Source organism: Polypterus senegalus, chromosome 1 (assembly GCF_016835505.1).
Source record: "Polypterus senegalus isolate Bchr_013 chromosome 1, ASM1683550v1, whole genome shotgun sequence".
In the NCBI taxonomy this organism is placed as follows: domain Eukaryota; kingdom Metazoa; phylum Chordata; class Cladistia; order Polypteriformes; family Polypteridae; genus Polypterus; species Polypterus senegalus.
The window spans coordinates 327909933-327928787 of record NC_053154.1 but is presented as its reverse complement, the minus strand read 5'-3'; the positions used below and the strand labels follow the sequence as shown (position 1 = coordinate 327928787).

The following is an 18855-nucleotide window of genomic DNA, read 5'->3' as shown; positions in this document are numbered from 1 at the left end:
TCCACAGACACACACAGTACCGACTCTCGGGTCACTGGATGGCATCCACATCTCACAACCGTATAGCACAACAGGAAGCAGCAGGACTCTATGAAGACTTGGACCTTCATCCTTTTGCAGAGATACCAGGAGCGCCACACACCCCTTTAACCAGTTTCTTAATTAAAACTTATTAATTTATTTATTTATTAATTAATAAAGCAATGAGTTTTTTATGGCTTAGCTTTGTTTGTTTTCTTCACCAGCCATCACTTAATAATGAGGTGCAGATGACAAAGGAGCCAGCAGCTCTTCACCTGACGTGCTTTCATTTAATGAAGTAGCTGTGGTGCTAAGATGTTTGGGGGGAAAAAAGAGAGAAGGGAGTGAACAAAACGTGCAAATCTGTTCTGGACCAAAAAGTATGGATGACATTCTAAAGAAATGAAATATCAACAGTGTAATCAATTAAGATTTATCTTTAAAGAATGAAAACACTAACAGGCCATTTAAATGGATGGCAAGTTTCATCATCTGCTAGGCCCAGCTTCCAATTACAAAACTGGCAGCCACTGTGGCCCTCCAAGAAGGTAACTGAGGACCCCCGTTGTAGTTCTTTTAATGACAGTACTAAGTGTCAAACACAGACAAACTCTAAAATGAAACCAAACTGGAATGAACAGACCACCACCAGATGTTAACATTTCGTGTCATAATCAGAATCAACCAACATGCAATACTCCAGTGTGAAGGAGAAGACCACAGTGTGTCATACAACTGCTCATCATCACCAATCAACTTTAAAGTGAGGACAAGATGGAAAGCAAACAGGTGCATCCCTGGAGTAAGAGCCATGTCCTCCTCTGGCAAGCACATCCCCAGGGCGCTCCACCTTGTTCTTTGTTGTGCCCAGGCCACTCGCCAATGTCGAGTTCCTGCACTGGAGTCTCCCTTCCGAGTCAAGAGTGTGTAATCTGTTCTTTAGGAAAAGGACATCACATAAAATCCGACACATCCATCTGTTGTTCGAACCTGCTTATTTAGGGCAGGGTCATGGGGCAGCTGGGGCTTATCCCAGCAAACACTGGGTAGGAACAGCACCTGGATAGGGTGCCAGTACATCACAGGGCTGAACAAACACACACACCCACAAGAATTTAGCAACACCAGGCCAGCTAATGTGCTCCACCAGGGATGTGAACCTTGGTCTCCAGCCACTGCGCCACCACAAAATTACACTTTGGATTGGATTGTAGTCCATTACCCAGAGGCCAGTTTGAGCCCTTTTGTGGTGGCATATTCAGGGGTCCTCTTGGTATCTTTACACTTGTGGACTGTTTGAAGAATTAATAAAGCCAGAGCTGATATCAGTTATATGTGAGACAAGATGGCAAACATCACTCAGTCAATCATAAGAGACTCTGGCAATGACAAGTATGGCTCTAGAGGTAGTTCAGAAAAAAGCACCGAACGTAGCTCGTCTCTCAATAACAGTCATTTGAAACAACTGGAAATTGGACTCAATCTGAAATGGTCGCCACTTTCCATACAAATGGAGGTTGAAATTTACATGCAGCGATGTTTATAAATGGAGGTCTACTCAACTCCCACAATGGGAACAGTGTGTGCAGTCCATGTGGCTTCTGAGGGAGTAGCATTTGTCTTCTAATCCTTCCTGCCTGTTTTTTTTTCCATTACAAGACCAGTTTACTTTTTGACATCTCAAATGGTCTGTTAGTGGAGTAGACTGGGCACAAACCCATCTCACCTGTTGCTACTGTTTATCAGAGAAAGCACAGCCCAAAGAAAAGCAGCGCCTGGTGTAAACCCAAATCTCTCTCCCACAGTTAACTCTGCCCCACGTGAAATGGTAATGGACTACCATATTTACTTGCAGGTAAGTCAGGACTTGACTTTACTGTATAATTTCTGGTATCTTATAAAGTCAAATGTGGAAAACTCACGCTATTGGTCCAAGAGATTACGATATGTTAATGCCCACCTGAGAGAGTAACCACGGGGCACACTGTGTGGGTGCGGCAATGCGCTGTATCAGCGTGAGCTCCTAACCTCCCTCTCTCTCTCTCTCTCTGTTGTGTCTACGAGACCACGCGGTGATACCTGAACTACTCCAAAGTGACGTTTGCACTGATTTGTGTTTTTTGTATCTCGCCCCATCACACACCTTTATCGTAAGAGCATCCCTTATCTACAGTGCAGCATTCGATCAGAAGAAAATATGAAGCTGGTTTTAATTTGAACTTTGTTGAAGTACCAAAAGAAATTGGTAACTGAGCTGCTGCAACAAAATTCGATGTGTCTGAGAAACTGATGAGAAGAATGGAGGAGGCAAAAAGAAAAGAAAAAAAATTAAGTGTCGGGCGTATAAGTCGGGGTCTGATTTTATGATCGGTTTTTCAGGTTTCAAGACCCGATTTATACGTAGTACAGTATATACAGTAATCGAGAAAATGTCTTTTGGCTAGGAATATGTTTTATTCAGTGCTGCTCCTCTGAAAGGCACTTATAAAAGGTGAATTCCTAAAATAGAGAATAAAAAGGAAAGTAATGTTTCCATCCTGCTATCCCCTGGGTGGGCTAAACCACAACTTGTGATGGGGGCCCTGCACAGATTACACGGGAGGAGACTTCTCATAAAACTTTACTCGACTGTTGTGAGAATGGAGTCGTCCTGTAACCCTTCATTTCATGCTGTCACTGAGCCATCTGCTCTCTTTCTGTACACTTCACTCACGCGCTCAAGACACACTCGCCCTGCGTAGTCACCTGCTGTAGTGCGCTGCACGTCCCACCATCCACATGTTGCTGTCCTACTCGTACGTTTTACTGACTACGGGAAACAACACACAACCATCAGCGGTAGATGTACTGGTGCAGCTTAAACAACATTAAAATGAGTTTGTGCAGGGATTTTGGGATTTCCATTTAGACAGAAGACAGCATCACAAGTGCAACATTGCTTCAGTCAGGGTCCCTTAGTTTATCATCTGTATTTGGATTAAAATGTAATAAAATCAATGAAAAACAAAAATTCGGACAGGAGTGTCAGTAGGCTTTGTGCCCAAGGAATGAAGTTACCCGAACTATTCAATAACAGCAGTTATTTACTGCTGATCATAAAACAGACCATTACGGTAACAACTGATGAGAAGAATTCATAATTAATTCCGGTATTTCAGGGTTCCTCTAAGGTGCCTCTTTTTGATCAGCACTTCGTCATCTCATAACAGGCTTAAGTTTCGACTTTGGTATTTTTCCGTCCAGCTGTTTTAGCTCTGACACACAGACAGACACACAGCCATCATCGACATATCAATGTTTTCGATATCGGGGGACCCTGAAATGTCAAGATCTGTCAGAAACTGGAGATTGAAATTTTTGACGAATCTAAAGCTAGACGATAGGTTATGGTGGGGGAGGGCGCAAAACAAAAAAAAAAAATAAATAAAAATAACCAAATTAACCAATACTGTCCTTAAGGAATATCTGGATATTGCATTCAATTACTCTACCCACCTGCAGTGCCTTGTTGGCCTCTTTTATGTCTTCAATCTTCAGTTTTGACCTAAACAAGACATTTTACAATTAAACTCAATACTCGATAAAGAAAAAGAAAACACATTCCCTGCCTGCAGGCTAAGTTTTGGGCCAGGCCTCGTCTTCATAATGACCTTGAATTGTTTGAAATTAAAAGTACCAAAGTTCAAAGGCACAGACTGGTACGCAATGCCTCCACGGTTTTGTAAGACACAGTACGAGGCGAGGGTCCGGTGCAGGGAGTGGGGAATGTAGCAGAAGAAGCTCGGCTGCAGTATACACAAACATCAAGATGGTAAACTTCTTTGTGGGGAGTTTTTCAAGCCAGTGGTCTCATTTTTAGAACTGTGTAGATTCAAGCATGAAAATATATGTACACCAAAAAAAAAAAAAGAAGATAAAATCTGATTTATAAAACCTTGTGCACGCACATTTCTATGCACTTTACCATTTATAACTCACATTCTTCTTGTAAATGTGCATACGTGAACATACCTTGAACCTCATCTGGTCACCAGCTGGAAACAACCATACATGGACCGTGCTAATCAAACTCGCACGTATCCAATCGTGACAGTGCAGTGTCATTGGCTGCTACAACAGCTTCCCCCCTGATGCACGAAGACCCCGCCACCTGCATTCAAGAGTAGCTGGCTGTGCTCCTCAACGTCTCTCCTACTGTGAGGGTCAGAGAAAAGCACCAGAATCTGAGTGGGTAGCCACTATCACCTGGCACATGTAACAGTACGGGCCAACTCAAACACTGAGGGCTCAGCCACCATGTACAGCACCATCATGTCTGCCAAAGCTACTCTGCCTTAAAATAAGCGAATCATGGATTGACCAAAGCCACCCATGGCCATGATGTTTTTCAGTCTCATCTTGTGTGTTAATGTAATGAAACAGCTTTTGGTTAACAAAAGCATCTTAATTCTCACTAGAGGCTCTTATTGCAATATGAGTGAAGTAATTGCCTTTTTAAGTTGGCATTAACACATTATGTTTTATGTTATGTGTACCCGCACCATACAAAAACTTGATGTATTGCCTCACCGGTCAGTTAATGACTTCTGTGCAATGACTGTGATGGTTTAAAGCTTGGCTCAAATATTTATGAACTCTTGGCCAGTTCACTGAGAATAAAATGACGAAAAACCAAAAAAAAGTTCTTCAGCACAAATATGCAGCAGTCTGATCATCATAATTATCACTTTTGAGGTGTAATATGTTTGTCACGTCAATGAATATTCTAATAAGAGCTTTGTGATAATGAATTATTATACTCAAGTCATCATTTAGCTGGTCTGGCTACAACTTGTGGTAGCGTGGTTGAAGGCTCTGTCTGCACTGATCTGGCTGTAACAGATTGCACAAGAATGCTTTACTATAACCTGCAGCCCCTGCTGAGTACAAAGCTGCTCTTTGATACTCTCCCTCCGACATCAGACATAAAATTTTTAGAAGTTTTAGAAGCATGAACAACCTTTCTCCTTCCAGGAACACAACCTGGGGGAATACAGGCAGAAGAGACAGAAAGACAGTCTAGCCAGGGACGGGATATGGGCTAAATAAGTGGTGTCTAAACAAGACTGGAATGAACCAGCAACGCGTTCCTGCACTATGACATCTAATTGATCTGGGAGGTACGTCAAGGAAGCCGGACAAGCATAACTTTAGGCCTACATATGCTCAATTTGAACAGACAGCCATGCTACATCTCTACCATTCCATCACAGTCCATTCAACATACAGCCAACCTGTAGCCTACACACTCAACTGCTTATTATTATTTTGAACGCTCATTTCACAATGCTTATATTTTGTGCGCAATCTGAAGTCTTAAGTCAGTTTATGCGTGAATAGAAAGTGTGACTTTCTCTCCCGTCTGTTCTGTACTCTGTCTAACTGCCCAGGGCTACAGATGTATTGAACCCTGACTGTGACCAGGCTGGTAAGAGTAAACCAGTAAGGGCTACAGATTGGACTTGAGTCTACACAGGAAAGAGTTTGAGTCACCCAGGGACCCTACCATGGCAAAATACAGTTAAATAGTATTAGTTAAATGAATAATGTGTATTAAAATGAAATGAATGGAAAGTATGTATGCAATAGGTAGGTAAATACTATGTAATGAAATAGTATTTGTAATCACACCCTGGGAAATGAAACATTCTAATTGTTAAAACTATTGTAAGACAGCACTACAATCAAGTCAAGGAGTGTGCCTTTCTTTTTCTTTTTTTTAGTAAGTTTGGGTGGGTCTTGGGAGTAAACCTTTTGTGATGTTTACAGGATCAAAGACAATGCGTGCCGTGTGGCATTGTGTGCAGCGTGATGCAAACAGTAACGGAAGCACTTTACTCGCTCAGTTTGTATCCGAGCTCCTGCAGAGCTTGCTCTTGATCTTCACAAACTCTTCTTAGCTGCCCATTTTCATCTTGCAACTTGGAAAACTCCTGCAAAGAAGAAACATATATGCAATTCAGGATTTTATATATATGAATACGGTAACTATTCATTAATAGACAAACAAATTCACATATGGTCCAAACAATGCGTCAACAACATCACTCTAATGGTGTTCTAAAGCTGGGACTAATCAATTCCAAATTACTGCTTAGGCTGCCGAATTCTAACCGACGAGTAACTGGACATGTGCACTGATAGCACTGGCTTGGGCCTCACAGTCAACTGTGAAAATAAGCACACATAATCGTTAAAGAAACTTATTTGTGGTATGGACACTTGATCACGCAGACTATTACACCAATCTGGAGTATTCGTTACAAAAATATGTAAATGCTGTTTAGATTGACATAATCCACCTAGCAGGTTTGCTCTGGCCTGGCCATTCTGGTTTACTTTCGCCAATGCACTGCAGACATGTCTCTTAAGATTTAGGCTGCTACAAAATGCACATTTCATGGGACATATTGATGTACTGTATCCAAAAATCAGCCATGATGTGCATGCATCAACACACTTTTTTGTGGTGTGAAATGAATATTTTGGAAATTAACAGGTAGACGGGGACAGAATGTGTGTAACAAGTGACTGAAATTAGGATCTTCCACAGAGTTGTTGGGAAAGCCTCACAGTGGAAACGCTACTTATGGGATCAAGAAAGAAACCACAAAACGGAGCTTGGATGCACCTGGAGTACCATCCACTAGAGATGTGCCAGGCACTACCAGAAGACTCAGAGGCAAACCTGACATATGATGGAGGAATTCTCTCTCTCTCACTGCCACAGCCTAGCAATTTTCTACAAGTACACCATGATTTAGGATCACATGGTTTTGTTTGCCATTCTCAGGGAGTTACTGTACTTCCATGGTCATCACCAGAGCAGGAGGAACGAGTGAAGCAAGTGAAATGCATTATAGAAATAATGGCATATTGTGTTTACATTTAAGATTCCCACCCTAAAACAATTTTCTAAAAATACACACTTACTCATGAACTAAATAATTTGGCTTAAAAAAAGAACCAAAACAATCCACTTGTTCTAAGAATTTAAATAGTGCAGAACAAGCATAAGCTGGCCTTGTTAAATCTCACAGTACACACTAAAGAACACACCAGAAGGACCAATGTACAGAGTGAACCATTTGTGCTGTAGCACAAGTACGTACAAATCCAGGTGGCACATATTACATATACACATTTAATTAAAGATACATGTCAATACAGTCTGTATCAACTGTTCCCCACGGGGAGAGTTTTGAAAAATCAGTTTAGTGAATATAAACAGTCCAGGAATACAAGAAACCGACGTAGGGAAGTAAAAGTTCCATTCGTGCAGAAAATAAACTACCAGAGAGTCCACAGTCCTATGGAAAATTCAATCTGTCTGTCTGTCTGTCTGTCTGACTGGCTATTCATCCACCAATGAGTATCCTTGAATATGACACGATACAGACTAATGACAATAATTGTGGTATAATCACATGATAGTCTGGTAATGATTAAAGTTCTTAATCAATCAACATTTTATTCTATGACAGCAGTGGCATCAAGTCCCATACTTGGATTAAAAAAAGAAGGAAAAAACTATTAGCAGCTAGATATGCTGATTATCACAGTTTTGGTCTTGTGGTATGTGGCAGTGTTATCAGCAGTGTTGAATACTATTTAAAAATGAGGTTTCAATAGCAGAAATACAAAGATGTTGGCCTGCTAGAACAGGCAAAGAATATTGTAGAGAGTCTAATTGATCTGCCTTGTTTGTCAACCACCACCATTTCCAGGTAGCTCTTCAGTCTCCCTTCAGTCAGATCTCTATCTCTATAAGACAACGTGCAGTAGCTGTACCTCACCATGGAGCATATTGGTTTATGAAAATACCAGTCACACTTTTTTTTTTTCTTTGTCCTCTTTGGTTCACAGATAGCAGGGACTGGATCTTTGCTAATGTCTAAGTTAGTCTTTTCATGCCTGATGTACACGGTGTTACAACTAGGGCATTAAATGGTGCCTGGTGCAGGGCTATAGCTGTTCTGGTATTTTTCGTGTTTCTTGTAAGCTGTGTCTTTTGGTTTTAGAGTGCCTATGTTGAAAAGAATTAGCACACGTTGAGACAGAACATGTGTGTATTTCTTCAGACAAGGAGGGCCCAGGCAATTTGCTGACCAAAATAGAGTAATCCACACCTAAGAGCATTTTCTTACAAATTCCAAGCAAGATAGATAAGCCGGTCTGCTTTTTCAGGTTTCAAAGCTGCTCTGTCAGAGGTTAAAATATTACCTCCCGTGCTAAATAAACACTCTTTCAGAGGGTAAGCTGCTTGCAAGAACGCACAACTACCACTTTGCAAGCAGGCTTACTCTAGAAATCGCTTACAGTTGGATTTGCTGCTGGGCTTTTTTCAGTGATCTGCTCGCTGCTAGTTCATGGGGACGGGTTTAACGTTGCTGGCCTTGTGACTGCAAAAGCGCTTGCACTCTTCTTATGTTCTACTGGATGGCAATGCTTCAAGTGGCAAAACAGGTTTGGAGTGTTTCCAGTTTTACTTGGCATACGTTTTCTACAAAATGTACAGTACACAGCACCAGTCAGTTGTATGTGAAGACTTTAAATAGCCAAAGGACCCTGACCCCATACTGCTGATGTGTTTTTACTTTGTTTATCCCATGACATTTATTTATTTTTTTGTTGTTTAAGATTTTGAGGCTTTTGAGATGTTGCTTTCTTTACTGACAATTAAAGATTCCACTAAATGAACATTCATCCCTTTCATGAGTCTTATGAGTATCCAAAATAGTAGCAACTGGCATGCTCTGCTGTCTCAACCAACTTACTGAGCCTTTTTTGGTGCATAGGCTGTCCGTTTACTAGTTTTTGTGGTGTTAATAGGCTGATGTGTGCAATCAAGCAATGCTCCTTATCGACAGTTCATCGAAGTTTATTTTTTTTTATCATTTAAATTTTATTTGATGATAAGTGTAGGCGGCACGGTGGCACAGTGGTAGTGGTGCTGCCTCGTAGTAAGGAGACCTGGGTTTGCTTCTCAGGTCCTCCCTACAGTTGTGCTTGAATGTTTGTGAACCCGTTAGAATTTTCTATATTTCTGCATAAATATGACCTAAAATATCATCAGATTTTCACTCAAGTCCTAAAAGTAGATAAAGAGAAACCAGTTAAACAAGTGAGACAAAAATATTATACTTGGTCATTTATTTATTGAGGAAAATGATCGAATATTACATATTTGTGAGTGGCAAATGTACAAAGTATGTGAACCTCTAGGATGATCAGTTAGTTTGAAGGTGAAATGAGAGTCAGGTGTTTTCACTCAATGGGATGCCAATAAGGTGTGAGTGGGCACCCTGTGTTATTTAAAGAACAGGATCTATCAAAGTCTGCTCTTCACAACACATGTTTGTGGAAGTGTATCACGGCACGAACAAAGGAGATTTCTGAGGACCTCACAAAAAGAGTTGGTGATGCTCATCACACTGGAAAAGGTTACAAAACCATCTCTAAAGAGTTTGGACTCCACCAATACACAGTCAGACAGATTGTGTAGAAATGGAAGAAATTCAAGACCATTGTTACCCTCCCCAGGAGTGGTCGACCAACAAAGATCACTCCAAGAGCAAGGCGTGTAACTGTCGGCGAGGTCACAAAGGACCCCAGGGTAACTTCTAAGCAATTGAAGGCCTCTCTCACATTGGCTTATGTTCATGTTCATGAGTCCACCATCAGGAGAACACTGAACAACAATGGTGTGCATGGCAGGGTAGCAAGGAGAAAGCCACTGCTCTCCAAAAAACACATTTCTGCTTGTCTGAAGTTTGCTAAAGATCACGTGGACAAACCAGAAGGCTATTGGAAGAATCTTTTGTGGACGGATGAGACCAAAATAGAACTTTTTGGTTTAAATGAAAAGAGTTATGTTTGGAGAAAGGAAAACACTGCAGTCCAGCACAAGAACTTTATCCCATCTGTGAAACATGGTGGTGGTAGAATCATGGTTTGGGCCTGTTTTGCTGCATCTGGGCCAGGACGGCTTGCCTTTATTGATGGAACAATGAATTCTGAATTATATCAGAGAATTCTAAAGGAAAATATTGGGACATCTGTCCATGAACTGAATCTCAAGAGAAGGTGGGTCATGCAGCAAGACAACAACCCTAAGCACACAAGCAGTTCTGCCAAAGAATGGTTAAAGAAGAATAAAGTTAATGTTTTGGAATGGCCAAGTCAAAGTCCTGACCTTAATCCAATCGAAATGTTGTGGAAGGACCTGAAGCGAGCAGTTAATGTGAGGAAACCCACCAACATCCCAGAGTTGAAGCTGTTCTGTATGGAGGAATGGGCTAAAATTGTGCAGCAATGATCAAAAGTTACCGGAAATGTTTAGTTGCAGCTATTGCTGTAAAGGGGGGTCACACCAGATACTGCAAGCAAAGGTTCACATACTGCCACTCACAAATATGTAATATTCAATCATTTTCCTTAATAAATACATGGCCAAGTATAATATTTTTTGTCTCGTCTGTTTAACTGGTTTCTCTTTATCTACTTTTAGGACTTGAGTGAAAATCTGATGTTGTTTTAGGTCATATTTATGCAGAAATATAGAAAATTCTAAAGGGTTCATAAATTTTCAAGCACAACTGTACGTGGAGTTTGCATGTTCTCCCCGTGTCTGTGTAGGTTACCTTCCACAGTCCAAAGACATGGACGTTAGGTGCACTGGCAATCCTACATTGTCCTTAGTGTGTGTGTGCCCTGCTGTGGGCTGGCACTCTGCCTGGGATTTGTTCCTGCCTTGTGCCCGGTGTTGGCTGGGATTGGCTCCAACAAACCCAATGACCCTGCGTTAGGATATAGCAGCTTGGATAATGACTGACTGACTGATGATAAGTGTACATATCATTTATATGGCCCAGCCCTAATGTAGGGTGTCACATCTTAGAGAAAATGCTATACAGTGATCCCTTGCTATATCGCGCTTCGACTTTCGCAGCTTCACTCCATCGCGGATTTTAAATGTAAGCACATCTAAATATATATCACAGATTTTTTTCTGGTTCGCGGATTTCTGCAGACAATGTGTCTTTTAATTTATGGTACATGCTTCCTCAGTTGGTTTGCCAACTGACATACAAGGGACGCTATTGGCAGATAGCTGAGATGCTACCTAATCAGAGCATGTATTACATAATAAATAAAACTCCTCAATGATATGCGATATTCTTCCCGCGTGGTGCTTGATTTTCCTCTTCTCTGTCTCTCTCATTCTCTCTGCCTGACGGAGGGGATGTGAGCAGAGGGGCTGTTTGCACAGAGGATACGGACACTCCTCTACAAAATGCCGCTTTATTGCGGTGCTTTGGCATACTTAAAAGCACGTATTGATTTTTTGATTGTTTGCTTTTCTGTCTCTGACATTCTCTGCTCCTGACGCGCACTCCTTTAAAGAGAAGAGAAGAGCTTTTTCAAAGAAGTCTCCGATGTACTAATTGATAGTGTACTTGGCATAGTGAACTTGTCATTAGATACAGTCTTGATTGAAGACTGCAGCAGTTAAAGTTTTGCTCAAGAAAAATAATCTCGACTCCTCTGTACGTCACAATTTTAGACCTATTTCTAACAAGCATTTTTAAGGTGAAATTTTAGAAAAAAGCATTTTTTCAGTAATAAATTACTATTTAAGCAAACATTTTACTCTTGGCAAATTTCAATCAGGTTTTAGAGAAAATAATAGCACAGAATTTGCACTGGTGAAAGTAGTAAATGACTTGAGGGTTAGTGCAGACACCATCCACATATCTGTTCTTGTTCTACTTGACATGAGTGCAGCATTCGTCAAAGCAGACAATAATATTCTTTAAAATCATCTTAGCCAATGGGTGGACAGCTTAGGCAGTGTCTTAAATTGGATTCAGTCTTACTTAATAGGTAGAAAATTCTTTGTTAGTTGTGGTGACTGTAGTATAGGGATCCATGATATTGTATACGGTGTACCACAAGGATCTGTTTATGAGCCCATTGTTATTTTCAATCTACATGCTCCCATTAGGCCAAATCATCTCAAAACAAACTACCACAATTATGCAGATGACACACAGCTTTACTTATCCAAAGCACCAGATAACCCCAATACTATGGACTCTCTGATCTAATGTCTGCAGAAGTAAACAATTTAGGTGCAATCAAGGACTCTGACCTAAGCTTTAAACTGAATATTAACCATATTGCTAGGGCTACATTTTTCCATTCGAAGAACACTGCAAAAGTTACACCACTACAAAAGATGCTGAGAAATGAAGTCACACTTTTATTTTTATACACCTAGATTACTTATTACTGTAATGCACTCAAAACTGGTCTATCTAAGAAAGACATCAGTTGGTTGCAGTTAGTTCAGAATGTCGCAAATCTGAGCATATCTGACCCATTTCTGCATGTTACATTGGTTACCTGTGTCCTTTAGAATTGACTTTAAAATACTATTACTGGTATATACCACCTTAAATAATCTTGCTCCTTCCTACATTCCAAGTTATAACCTTAGATCTTCTAATAGTGGTCTGCATATCATACAAACAGCCAAGTATTAAAAAAAAAAGTGGTGAGGCGGCCTTTTTCTGTTATGCACTAAAAACATTTTACCAATAATGATAACCCTGGCTAACACTGTGGAACATTTTAAAAACCTCCTGAAAACCAACTTTTTAATTTGGCTTTTTTTGTAGCTTTAATATAATTCTACTCTTAACATAGATATGCAAAGAATTATCATACTTTTCAATGAATCTGCACTCATTATTAATGTTTAATTTTCTCTGTTTTCTTTTCCAGTACTTTCATGGTGATGTTCTGTGCCACCACCACATCATCAAAGTCTTGTGCAGCTGCCTATGATGTTCGATTGAAAGTGGACCCCCTAATTTCCCACGAAACCCACTGTGTTGAATCCTTGAAGACAAAGCCTAAATATACCCAGTAGGAGCTGGATGGTCTTTTGGCCTTGGGACCCCAGCAGATATATTTGTTGTTTTTTTCCTTCAGCTCTGTCCTCCCTGGCCACCTGAGCTGATCATCAGATTCACATTCAGAGACTTAAAAACCAGGTCACTCTTCAAGGTCTTTACTTCTCTATTAATTGTATATCTATCTTATGTAGGTGTGTATTATTGACTTTTTGTATGCTATTTATTCATTAGTATTCCTATCTAATTTTAATTTGTTTTTTTTTTCTTGCCTGTATCTTTTTCTTTTTCTTTGTCAGCTATATGAAAATGTGCTATAGAAATAAATATTATTAACTTGCGTACTTGGTCTTCTCATTGTGAAGTGTATTTGAAAGAAGCAATGAGGCTCTGATAAATAAGTAACATGTTATTCATTAACATCTGGACATTCACAGCAATATTCCTGAGCTATATGTTTAAAATATTCACTACATGGTTAAATAGTGAGTCGCACACTCCAGGATACAGCTGGAAATAAACAGAAAGTGAACTTAAAACAAGAAACAATTCTTTGCATCAAAGAACGGTGACAAACTACCGTGTCATCTATTTGAAGCAGAAAACTTGACTGCTTTTTAATAGTATCTGGATGAGAGATTAGTGTTTGGCTACACAAATGAGCTTGGTTGATATTAGTTTTTCCCATCTTTTACTTTTTTATAATTATTATAAAAACAAAAAAATCTTGGGGGAAAAAAACACTTTGCGATTCCCAGATCTTCAAATGTGCCAATTACGCTATCCTGAAGATCCCATTCATCCATCCCCCCACTACCTCAATAAATGAAGGGACACTAGACCAAATTTTAGGAATCAAGAGCTCAACACGTATCTAATTACTGTGGTAATAACAAAACAAAGTGGAAAAGTTTTAGACGGGGGCGAAACACATCATACAGCTACCTTTTTAAGTCGTGGAATTTGTTGCACTTCTGTACTCAATTGCAAAACAGCTTCCTTCTCTGCTTGGAGATCATTCTGAAGCACCTGCCTCCACTCGACATGTATTTTTAGGTCAGTCTCTAGTTGAGTGCTGCAAAATGGGAAAAATATACAGAGTATGATAAACAAAAATAATAAAAAATACAGCTTCATTAGAAAGGGTGTAAGATGTTCAGACACCTATTAAACAAAAAACGTCTAATGAGGTCAAAATGCTATGCATATTTTTATTCTACTTCATATTTGATGTGCTATGTAATCTTTTACCTAAATTATCATAAAATCATTTCGCAATCCATGTGTGATATGATCAACATTTCTGTCTAACATGGAAAAAGATATCATGAACTTTCAACGACAGTCTGCATAGGGCAAAAAAAAAAAAAAGCAGAAATTGTTTACATCTTAACAGATTGGTAACAGTAAATATTTTTCATACATCAGCAACACAAAGTCATCATAAAATCATAAAAAACATAACTTCTGTTTAGAAACACCAATGACCTGGATTCATTTGAGATCATAAAAATCATGTGGGAGATTTTCGTGTTAGCACCAAAATACCTTGGTGTAATTTAAAACTCTGGATTGACTACAGAGTTTAAAGTTTTAACGAAAAGCTAAAATAAAACATGCACTTTCCTCTAAAAAACACTTGCCCTGACTATCAAACAGCCTTAAGGTATTTTTAAATAATTTCTTGGTGCTCCCAGACCACCAGACAAATGTCACCCTTCCAGGATAACGTGAGTCTTATTCCTGTGGGTCATGAATAGTACATTCACTGTAGTAGGCACCCAATAAGTATTCTCACTACATGCCAAAAGCATTTTCTTTTGATACAACACAAGTTCCTGCTAAAATATTAAACTCCTCACTATTGATTGGTAAAAGTCACCAAAGTGTTTTTTGTAAAAAATTTGCTGAGTTCACCCAGCGACCTTGTTCAAAAAATAATTCCTGAAAATCTGCCGGCTCAGGCAAATATTTTTTTTCCAATACCCCATGATGCTTTGTGAGGCCAGCATTATATCACTGAGCCGTAGCAGCCATGTTGGATGGGGATGTCACTACCTGATTGTTCATATACAGAACTTTAATTCATGCATAATGTAAGTGTACTTCACCTCATACTTTACGGCGCTGCCCATCTGCATCGCACATACTGAATAATTTAAAGCATATTCACGCATGCATGATGTCACTATTTGATTGGTACTCCAACTAGATTTGTGCCCCGGATGTATTTAAAAAACAAACAAATAAATAAAACACTTGCAGTATTTTCATTTGAGGGCTGCATTAGTGGACCATAATAAGAACATTATGAAAATACTTTGTTGTTCTGCAAAGATTCATTGTATGTTATGTCTTCACTGCTGGATTAAGCAGGTTATGCTCCTCACTATGTAGGCAGTTCGAGCTATGACAATGATAGTATCAATACTAAACTCAACGAGTATACAGTGGTTTGAAAAAGTATTCAACCTCCTCTGGAAAGCCACTGTATTTCCATCTTACATCATTACAACCTATAAAAGTCACAAATGCAGAACTTTTTTCTTTCTGTGTACGTATTTTGAAACGTGGTGAACTAAACAAATCCTAACTGACAGTCATGTTGTGAAAAATGGTGTTGAAAAAGTAACTGACCCCTTCACATGACACACAGTCAGTACTTGGCAGCAGCACCTTTTGTGGCAATAATTGCTTGCAATCACTTTGGATAGCCATCTATACCCTTAGCACATCTGGATGGATGCAATTTTTCCCATTCTTCCTTGCAGAACTGCTCCAACTGGGCAAAGTTTGAAAGCTTTAGTTTGTGAACTGCAATTTTGAGATCACGCCTCATATTTTCAATCGGATTCACATCCAGACTCTGGCTAGGCCACTGCAAAACCTAGATCTTCTTTTTGTCAAACCATGCTTTGGTTACTTTTGCACAGTGTTTCAGATCATTGTCCTGCTGAAAGTCGTACTGTCATCCGAGTCCCAACTTCATGGCTGACGTTTGAAGGTTTTCTACCAAAATCTGGATATACTTCTTACTATCCATTCTTCCTTCAATACGGACAAGGGACCCAGTGACTGCCCTAGAGAAGCAGCCCCAAAGCATGATGCTCCCCCCACCATGCTTGATGGTAGGTATGGTGTTTGCTGGATCATTGGCAGGCCCTTCCATCCACCAGACAAACACCTTTGTGTTGAGGTCAAAAAGTTCAATTTTGGTCTCATCAGACCAAAGTACATGACTCCAGAATGCAGGACTCTTGTCAAGATGTCTTTTAATGAATTCAAATCGATTTCAGATGACATTTTTTTTAGTAGTGGCTTTTTTCCAGCAACTCTGCCCTACAGCCCCTCTCTCTGCAAAACCTTTGATATTGTAGTCTTGTGCACATCCATTCCAGCTGCAGATACTGCGCTTTGCAGATCACTGAGAGTCACCTAAGGATTTGCTCTTACTTCTCTGACTAGTTTTCTTGACATTTTCTTGCCCTATTTTAATAGGGCAGCCTAACCTAGGCTGGTTCACTATGCTTCCAGTTGTCTTCCACTTCACTATGATGGCCTTCACAGCGGACACACTGAGGCCAAGGAGCTTGGCAATCTTCTTGGCACGATTGCCATCTTTAAACTTCTTAATCACAGCGGCTCTCAAGTCATTAGAAAGTTCCCTTGTCTTCATTTTGGTCAGTTTTTGAGGTTTCACCAAATAAGCCACTTGTACTGATTTCTCAGTTGTACGTTCCTAAGACCTGCCCTATATAATCACTTCTAGACCAGTCAACACGCTAGAGGATTAATGGCTTGATTGTTTACACCTGTTTACATTACCCTTATTGCACTGATAACAATCATACAGTCTACAAGCTATTAGGGGTCAAATACTTATTCAACAGCAGATTTCACTGATATGTTCTTTATCGTTGCAGCATAATTTGATTTTCATGATTTTTAGTGAAAATGTATTGTCCAAGAGGACCTCATTTATATGTAACAGTATCAAACTAAAGATGCATTTTCAAAGAAAAATATTACAGGAAATCTGAACTTTGTCTTGGGGGTCAAATACTTTTTCAACCCACTGTACAATCCTGATCTCATGCACTACTCACTCTGTGGATGTGCTGATAAACATGCATTTACTATCAATACTCTGATGCTCAAATGGGGAATCCAGTGCAAATCAAGCACTGTCACCAAGTATACAACACAGATCCCTGTGTACTCGCTCACTTACCTACTTGCCCATGGGCCACATAATTAACTGTGCATGCCAGCCAAAAGCTTGTGTAATTAGCCATGCAATGGAGCAAAACAAATCTTAAATAAACCATAATAATAATAATAACGAAAGATTTATTACAGATTACGAGGCATTTTTTTTCTTTGATGGAAAAATCAGAAACAAAAAATAAGACATGTCAGCTGTTTGGAATCGTGACTTCCAAAAATGCTGAATGGCACAGCCAATCAGTGCCCTGAAACTCTGTAAGCGCAATGATTTTAATTTGTAGTTTGTGGAGATTTGTTGTTTTTTGTTTGCGATTATTGTTCTGTATCTTCTGTTTTTTGAAGCATGGTGGTATAGGGTTTAGCACTTCTTCCCACAGTTCAGGTCAGATTTTTGGCCACAATAACTGGTCCAGCACAATTGGCAGATGTTTCCCTAACCATCAGGGACACTTAAGACCATGACACTATTAGAATCCACTCAGAACTAGTTCAGTTTCTCCTTCTCCATTAACTTTAACCCATTTCACAATGTTTGACAAAGTTCCTAAACATTTCTGACAGTATGTATTCCACGGGGTTTACTTATGCTTACTTTTCACTTAATCATGAAGAAGCCGAGTAATCCCGAACAGGAGTTACATTTCTAAAATGTTACTCATAATCTTATTCTTTAAGTTACTTGCCACCACATTCATGCACCGATTTACGGCCAAGCTGTGGCCATCTGTACTTAAGGCCAAGGGCTATAGGAAAATAATAGGATAATACTGTTCTAGCAACTGCCAAAACCAGCCACAACAGGGTGCCAAGGCCACACGCGTTTTGTTTATTAAGTACTTGCAGCAGCACTGTCAGCCAAAGAAAGATATACTATGCAGAGAGACAATGAGAGTAACGTAGTATTTTTCAGTTATAAAAAATAAATAATTAATTAATTAATTACATTATAAACAGACGAGAGGGTAAATTAACAGAAACATGATCGAGCCATGAATACAGTTTAAGGAGGTTAAGATAGCAGTTTACAAGAAAGACATAGTATTTCTCATATTAAATGTATTTTATCATTAAAGAATGGATCTCAGTGTTTCTAATTATCACACACAAATGTAACAGATTATACTTTATTAATAAATATATATGGTTTCAACCCTTACATGTTAATGCAGTATTTTTTTTTTTGAAGCGCAGATGGTTCACACTTATTTCCTTCCATCAAGAACACAGGAATGCCTTGTAAATGGTAACAAATCTTTCATTATTATTACTATTATTTCATAGTGTCTCACATGTTTTGTGACTCGTTCATGGTTTGTTTTGAGCAGTTCTGCTACACATGGGTAATTCTTATGTACCCAGCATGAACCGCCTTAACAAATGCAGCATAAATCCACCAAGATTTGAAGATCAGTTTTTGCTACTCCATACCAGCAGTTAAAGGATGCATACCGGCGACCCACAAGGTCTCAATTTCAATGACACTTTGTGAATGACATATGGCCAATTTGCTGGCCGGACCCAAATAGTGCAGCTCGGAGAAGAGCCCTAGCAGAATGTTTGGCCGGCACTCGGGGGCAGGAAGTAGTGGTCGCTCCTGCTGAGCGCTTGTGAGGAGCAGAAGTGACAGGAAGGAGGTTGGCTCGCCGCA

At 39.6% G+C, this 18855-nt stretch overlaps 2 protein-coding genes across 3 annotated transcripts in view; one reads left to right on the top strand and one right to left on the bottom strand.

Annotated features, from left to right (window-relative positions):
• hnrnph3 (heterogeneous nuclear ribonucleoprotein H3 (2H9)) overlaps nucleotides 1-12931 on the top strand; it is a 57022-nt gene extending 44091 nt beyond the window's left edge. Inside the window, exon 12 of the mRNA XM_039737720.1 lies at nucleotides 12850-12931. Within this exon, the coding sequence (XP_039593654.1) occupies nucleotides 12850-12863 (14 nt within the window). The 3' untranslated portion in view covers nucleotides 12864-12931. The remainder of the gene's footprint in view (nucleotides 1-12849) is intronic.
• The window catches only part of rufy2 (RUN and FYVE domain containing 2), a 90027-nt gene that overhangs the window by 4917 nt on the left and 66255 nt on the right, over nucleotides 1-18855 (bottom strand). For both annotated transcript variants that reach the window (XM_039737700.1, XM_039737691.1), the window contains exons 14-16: nucleotides 13926-14055; nucleotides 5899-5993; nucleotides 3517-3565 (exon numbers count right to left, since the gene is read on the bottom strand). In XM_039737700.1, the coding sequence (XP_039593634.1) occupies nucleotides 3517-3565; nucleotides 5899-5993; nucleotides 13926-14055 (274 nt within the window). The remainder of the gene's footprint in view (nucleotides 1-3516; nucleotides 3566-5898; nucleotides 5994-13925; nucleotides 14056-18855) is intronic.